Source organism: Orcinus orca, chromosome 8, assembly GCF_937001465.1.
Source record: "Orcinus orca chromosome 8, mOrcOrc1.1, whole genome shotgun sequence".
NCBI classification, from domain to species: Eukaryota; Metazoa; Chordata; class Mammalia; order Artiodactyla; family Delphinidae; genus Orcinus; species Orcinus orca.
In genome coordinates, this window is record NC_064566.1 from 49,969,155 (window position 1) to 49,976,309 (window position 7,155).

At 49.2% G+C, this 7,155-nt stretch overlaps 1 protein-coding gene across 1 annotated transcript; it reads left to right on the forward strand.

Moving 5' to 3' along the window:
- The first annotated feature begins 3,820 nt into the window (after positions 1–3,820).
- On the forward strand, positions 3,821–6,315 carry LOC101290489 (folate receptor beta). The gene is made up of 4 exons (XM_004279750.4): positions 3,821–4,013; positions 5,072–5,260; positions 5,373–5,508; positions 5,658–6,315. The coding sequence occupies exons 1-4, from the start codon at positions 3,864–3,866 to the stop codon at positions 5,942–5,944; spliced, it is 762 nt and encodes a 253-aa protein (XP_004279798.1). The 5' UTR covers positions 3,821–3,863; the 3' UTR covers positions 5,945–6,315.
- Positions 6,316–7,155: the final 840 nt, after the last annotated feature.

Below are 7,155 nucleotides of genomic sequence, written 5' to 3' on the forward strand. Positions count from 1 at the left end.
AATAGAATTACCATATGATCCAGCTATTCCACTTCTGGTTATATATCCAAAAGAATTGAAAGCAGGGTCCCAAAGAGATAGTTGTATACCTGTGTTCATAGTAGCATTCTTCACAATAGTCAGAAGGTGGAAGCAGCTCAAGTGTCCATGGATGGATGAATGGATAAAATGTGGTATATACACACAATGGAATATTATTCAACTATAAAAAGGAATGAAATTCTGACACATGGATGAACCTTGAGGACATTATGCTAAGTGTAATAAGCCAGTCACAAAAGGACAAATAATGTATGACCCCAATTATATGAGATATCTAGAGCAGTCAAATTCTTAGAGACAGAAGGTTGAATGGTGGTTACTGAGGACTGGGGAGAGAAGGAAATGGGGAGCTGCTGACTAATGGAAATAGAGTTTCAGTTTTACAGGATGAAAATGTCCTAGAGATTTGTTGCACAACAATATGAATATACTTAACACTACTGAATTGTATACTTAAAATGGTTAAGGCAGTAAATTTTATATAGTCTGTATTTTACCACAATTTTTTAAAAGGCTAAAATATTGTTTAATTGAGGTATTCTCATTTATCAGATTTGAGACAATTTTTCTCTGTGACCCTGGACTTCTGTACCTCATCTTCTACCTGTGTCCATCTGGCTGCTCATAAATTAATCTGATAGCTGCCATTTAAGCCTACTCAAGCAACCTAAATGTCCATCAATAGATGAATGGAAAAAGAAGATGTGTTCATAGTAGTATTCTTTACAGTAGTCAAAAGGTGGAAGCAGGGCTTCCCTGGTGGCGCAGTGGTTGAGAGTCCGCCTGCCGATGCAGGAGACGCGGGTTCGTGCCCTGGTCCAGGAAGATCCCACATGCCGTGGAGTGGCTGGGCCCGTGAGCCATGGCCGCTGAGCCTACGCGTCCAGAGCCTGTGCTCCAAAACGGGAGAGGCCACAACAGTGAGAGGCCCACGTACAGCAAAAAAAAAAAAAGGTGGAAGCAGCTCAAATGTCTATGGATGGATGAATGGATAAAATGTGGTATATACACACAATGGAATATTACTCAGCCATAAAAACAAATGAAATATTACCATTTGCAGCATATGAATGGATGTACAGATTATGATACTAAGTGAAATGTCAGGCAGAAAAAGACAAATATTACATGATATCACTTATATGTGGAATCTAAAAAAATAATACATTGCCATGTGGTGTGGCCAAAATAATAATAATACAAATCAACTTATTTACAAAATAGAAACAGAGTCACAGACATAGAAAACAAACTTATGGTTACCTAACGGGAAAGGGGAGGGAGAAGGATAAATTAGGAGTATGGAATTAACAGATACACACCACTATATATAAAATAGATGAACAACAGGGATTTACTGTATAGCATAGGGAACTATATTCAATATCTTGTAATAACCTATAATGGAAAAGAATCTGAAGCTGTACACCTGAAGCTAACACAATATTATAAATCAAATATAGTTAATTAAAAAAATTTTTTAAGCCTACTCAGTATATGTCAGGCTTTTCTACATATAATTCTCAACAATCTTCTTGTGAGCAAACTGAAGCTGAGAAAGATTCAGTGATATTTCCCACAGTTGTGGGAGGGATGGAGCTATCACTGGGTCCCATGACCTGGCCCCAAAGCCTGGGTTCTTTCTCACTAGGTCCCATTCCCCTCAAGTTAGCTTTATCCTAACAACCGCTTGGGGTCAAAAATTCAGATCCCCCTTGGAGATGAGCAATCATCTAGATTTTGATGCATGTTGAATGTGTAGACCCTGGAATGAAGAAATTAACAAATAAAGAGATGAATGAAAACAGGAATGGATCATTTGACAGACTAAAGCAATCCTGAAGAGGGTGGGATCGGAAGAGAAGGAAGAGCAGGAGGAAAGCTGAAAGAGGAAATTGTATCTATGCTTCCCAGAGCTCCTAGTCAGTCTATCCGGCGCTGAGGACAGAGAACACAGAGGGCAGTGCTGCGGCTTGGAGCTGCTGCCAACCTGAAGACAGGCCAATCCAGAGTTGTGTGTGCGCCCAGCAGCAAAGGAGGCTCAGGCAAGTTGCCCTAAGGAGGGGATGGTGACAGGACACTGGGGAGACTTGGCAGGTTGGCGCACAGGGGCGGGGCATACCTCTCTTTAGAAAGATCACTCTGGCTCCTGCGGGGAAGGTGACTGGAAGGGGAAGAAACTGGAGGAGGGAAGACCTTACCCCAAACACAGAGCCAAGGGAAGTGAATTCCAGAAACGTTTTCGGAGAGACCTTGCCAGGGCTTGGTGATCAACTGCATGGAGGATGGGGAGGGAGAGGAAAGTCTCTATTATCAACTCTTAGGTCCCTCGGTGACAGAGCCTAAAGGAAAAGATCTGTCATGGGCGGGGTGAAAGGTGAGAGGCAGTCATGGACAGAGTAGTGGGCCGTCACTTTTGCTGGGGGTCTCCCACGACTCTAAGTGCTTGTCTGGTTAGCAGCTCCAATGTGAGGTCCTCAGGTCCTAGGGTCCTGCATTTGTGTTTTGAGGGATAAGGTAGGGATCTGGTGCATCTGTCCAGAAAGAGCTGAGGAGGCCAGAGTCACAATGTGGGGGGTGGACAGGAGGAAATGGCTTTCAGAGAATAGGGAAGGAAAAAGTCTGAGAAAGCAAAGCTGTTTAAAAACAACCACCCCAGGGGCTTCCCTTGTGGTGCAGTGGTTAAGAATCTGCCTGCCAAGGCAGGGGACACGGGTTCGAGCTGGTCCAGGAAGATCCCACATGCTGCGGAGCAACTAAGCCCGTGTGCTACGACTACTGAGCCTGCGCTCTAGAGCCCATGTGCCACAACTACCGAGCCCGTGTGCCACAATTACTGAAGCCCGCGTGCCTAGAGCCCGTGCTCCGCAACAAGAGAAGCCACTGCAATGAGAAGCCTGCACACTGCAACGCAGAGTAGCCCCCACTAGACACAACTAAAGAAAGCCCTCGTGCAGCAACAAAGACCTAATGCAGCCAAAAATAAATTAAAAAAAAAAAAGTAGAGTCCCAGTAGCAACCTAAATGTCCATCAACAGACTGAGTGGATAAAGAAGATGTGGTACATATATACAATGGAATATTATTCAGCCATAAAAAAGAATGAAATGATGCCATTTGCAACAACATGGATGGACCTAGAGATTATCATACTAAGTGAAATGAACCAGACAGAGAAAGACAAGTATCATATGATACTGCTTATATGTGGAATCTTTAAAAAAACAAACAAACAAAAACCACCCTTGTCATTTCTGTATCATTTAACCAAACACCATCCTGCGTGTTACCTCACTTGATCCTTGTGCTGATCCGGAGAACTCAGCAGAGCTGGGTCGCTGCCACCCCAGGGGTAACAGGGTTTCTAACCTGGCATGGGAACCCAGGTGATCCAGGGTGTAAAGGCAGGGCACTTGCTGGACACAGGATGAGGGCACTGTGTGTCCCTGGCCCCTTTCAGGGGAGCAGAGCATGGACCTGAATTATTTAGTTACTTTTCTTAGATCAAGTCCAGAGACTTGAGGGCACAAGGCATCTCCTCCACCTTGGGAAGATTCCCCCAGGGCTCACCCTCTAATCCCAGATCCCCTTCTGAGCCCTTCGAGCCTGAGGTGAGGGAGCCACCCCTTTTGCCGATCTTCTCTACTTCAGTCTCAAGGAGCCTCAGGACCCCAACACTGAAGGAACAGGGTCTGACCCCATCCTTCAGTGTGGAGCTGGGGAGACTGAGGCAAGAGGTGAAGGGGGCACCCTGCATTGGACTCTCTCCCCTCAGGCTTTGGTCTCCCTAACCACAGCTGCCTCTGCAGGAAAAGAAAGACATGCCCTGGAAATTAACACCCCTTCTGCTGTTTCTGGCCTGGATGGCCTACCAGTGCAGTGCCCAGCCCAGGACAGACCTGCTCAATGTCTGCATGGATGCCAAGCACCACAAGGTAAAGCCAGGCCCTGAGGACAAGCTACATGACCAGGTGAGGATGGACTGTGGCTCTGGGCAGGGAGGGGGCTTGTTCAGACAAGGAAGAGGAAGTCAGGGTGGCGAGGGAGGGGTCGCGGGGTCAGCCCCTTCACCACACACACACATCCTGAATTATCACTGTGGGAGAAGGTGAAGGTAGGATGCGGGGGAGTGGCTGGCGTGATTCTAGGGGTGGCCTGCTCAGGATACGACACCGTGTCGGCAATAAGGCGGAATGATCGTTTACTGAGCACCTACCAGGTGTCATGTGTTTTCCGTGTGTGATTTCATATTCCCAGGGGTCCTGTGATGTGGGTAGATGATGTTCTCCTCCACATGACACAAATTAGGAAACTGAGGCCCAGAGAAGCACACAGACACACAAAGGAATGGGACAGGACTTGCCCTTGTGGTGGGGTAGGGGTAGGACTGAGGTGGGCAACTCCAGGGGTTTAAAGGGTGAGAGACTTCAGCGTATATTACTGCATAGCGTATCCCCTTTCCTCCTTTGCTCAGAATGCCACCTTCCAGTGAGGCTGTTCACAACCAGCCAGAAAATTTCAACAGTCATCCCATACTCCATATTTCCATTCCCTGCTGTAATTTCCTCCATATAACTGATCGGATCTTGATATATATTTTTTCTCTTTTAGTTCTTACTGTCTCCCCTCACCAGAACACATATTTCTGTTTTGTTCTCTTCTATATTCCCAGCATCTAGAACAGCAACTGGCATAAAACAAGTACTCAGTAATTATTTTTTAGTGAAAAAATAAAATACTTTGTATAAGTATCAAGCGCTGTATAAATGAAAACTATTGTCTCCCCAAGGCAGGGTCTCTCCCAGGCTCTCACCACCCCTGCCTCCCCATCACACTGTTGTAATTGAGTCTCTCCCAAGACCAGAGTTTCTGGAGGCCAAGGACAGAGAGGTCCTAACAGCGAGCGTTCCTAGGACAACCTACCTGGGGCAGGAGGGCAAGAGCCAAATGGGAAGAGGCTGGAGGTGGCAGAGCTTGTGGTCGGGGAGGCAGTTAGTCTCATGTCTTTCCCCCCCCCGCCCCCCCGCAGTGCATCCCCTGGAAGAAGAATGCCTGCTGCTCTGCCAAAGTCAGCCAGGAGCTGCACAGGGACACCTCCTCCCTGTATAACTTTAACTGGGAGCACTGTGGCAAGATGAAGCCCGCCTGCAAGCGCCACTTCATTCAGGACAACTGCCTCTACGAGTGCTCACCTAACCTGGGGCCCTGGATCCAGGAGGTATTGGTGTCTCCCTCACCCCACCCCAGCAGGCTGTCGCCCAACTCAGTCAAGGCTGTTCCTACCAACATCTCAGGCTGACTGGAGCCCTCCCTCCCCCGGCTCCCCCCAGGTGAACCAGAGCTGGCGCAAAGAACGGTTCCTGAACGTGCCCCTGTGCAAAGAGGACTGTCAGAGCTGGTGGGAAGACTGCCGCACCTCCTACACCTGCAAGGCCGACTGGCACAAAGGCTGGAACTGGACCTCAGGTGAGGGCCTGAGGGTGGGGAGATGGAGGTGGAGAATGGAGAAAGGGGGTTTGAGGATTTGGGGTTGGGCAAGTATTTCTAAGGGGGGCCAGAAATGAGTTTTGGGCCCAGGGGCTGAATGTCCGTGCCTACCCTCTCTCCCCCTGCAGGATCTAACAAGTGCCCAACTGGGACCACCTGTGGCACATTTGAGTTCTACTTCCCCACGCCAGCAGCCCTGTGTGAGGGCCTCTGGAGTAACTCCTACAAGCTCAGCAACTACAGCCGGGGCAGTGGCCGCTGCATCCAGATGTGGTTCGACCCCGCCCAGGGCAACCCCAACGAGGAGGTGGCGAGGTTCTATGCCTTGGCCATGAGTGCTGGGGCCATGCCCCAGGGGATTAGACCTCTCCTGCTCTGCCTGGCCCTGATTTTGCCACTCTGGCTCCATGAATGAGTCCAGCCATCCCCAGACAGTCCTCAGGTTTGATGACCAGGCTGGGCTCAGCTCAGCTCCCACAAATGAGGAAGCCATAAGCATGCCTCCATCCATTACCCATCCCTCTGTCATCTAGTTCCTGCTCCATGGTGGGGCCTGTGGTTTCTCTGACAGCCAGTTCTAAAAAACAGACCAACACATCCGTGTCTGATTAATTATTTTGGTTGTGAGTTTGTGGGTGGTAGAGGGCAGATTCCATAGTTTTTGGATTCCTTCAGATTAGAGAAATGAGACATGGGTTTGAAACCCAGCTCTGCTACTATGTGAAAGTGAAGCAGTTGCTTGACTGCTCTAAACCATACCTCCTCAATAAAATGAAGATAATAATCCTTCCTTCTCTCATGGTTGTTAAATGTTGCCTAAAAACCATGTGTGCCTAGTGCCTGCACATTAATAGTCCTCAGGGATCCTGTTGCCCTTGTAGCCCCAAATGAGAGCGCCAAGTCCAGAACTTCATTATTTATACTGGGCCCCAAATACCCTGCCTTTCCCCCAGGCCTTGTCTGCCTGGCTCTGTGCTCAGCTCTGCTGCTCTGGGAAAGCTGGGGATGGGAGCCAGGGAAGGCTTTGGATTCCCGGGGCAGGGGGTACAGTGGGTCTGGTGTGAAAATAAATTCACCCATGTGGATTGAAGGGGCAGAGTTGGGGCTTGGGAGCCTCAGAGGAGGAAGACAGCAGATTGGGGAGAGCATCTGTGAGGTTCCTGGGGAGGAAATACTCCGGAGCCTTGCACTGGTTCAGCCCTGCTGTATCCTGGAAGCGTGGCTGGAAAAGCGGCGGAAACCCTTAGGGGCTTCCCAGGGGCAGGAACTTCTCTGGCACCTTTGTCCCCTCCAGGGTTGGTAGATATGCCTCTCCTAGAGGATTGCTCTGTCGTTGCACAGCCCCCAGGAACTGGGCCTGAGTTTATATCTCAGGGTCTCCCCCTTCCCCTTTCCCCCTGGGGAAGCCTTTGTCTCCACATCCCAACCGCAGTTATCGTCAGAGAGGCGCAGGTACCTGTGTGAGAACGCCAGGCAGGAGGTGTCATCAAGCTAGGACGAGAACCCAGAAGTGAAGACTCGTAGTCCAGGTCTCTCCCGCCGCCTCATACCAAGAGGTGACTGATAGGGGAAGCTGGCCACAGATTGGAGGACGGGTTATTGGGTTGCTGGAGGGGTCCTGAGACG

Excerpts from the sequence above, each read along its gene's own strand:
- LOC101290489 (XM_004279750.4), top strand. The coding sequence starts at position 3,864 with ATGCCCTGGAAATTAACACCCCTTCTGCTGTTTCTGGCCTGGATGGCC. Across the intron at positions 5,261-5,372 it reads TGGGGCCCTGGATCCAGGAG|GTGAACCAGAGCTGGCGCAA; the intron begins GTATTGGTGTCT and ends GGCTCCCCCCAG. Across the intron at positions 5,509-5,657 it reads AGGCTGGAACTGGACCTCAG|GATCTAACAAGTGCCCAACT; the intron begins GTGAGGGCCTGA and ends CTCCCCCTGCAG.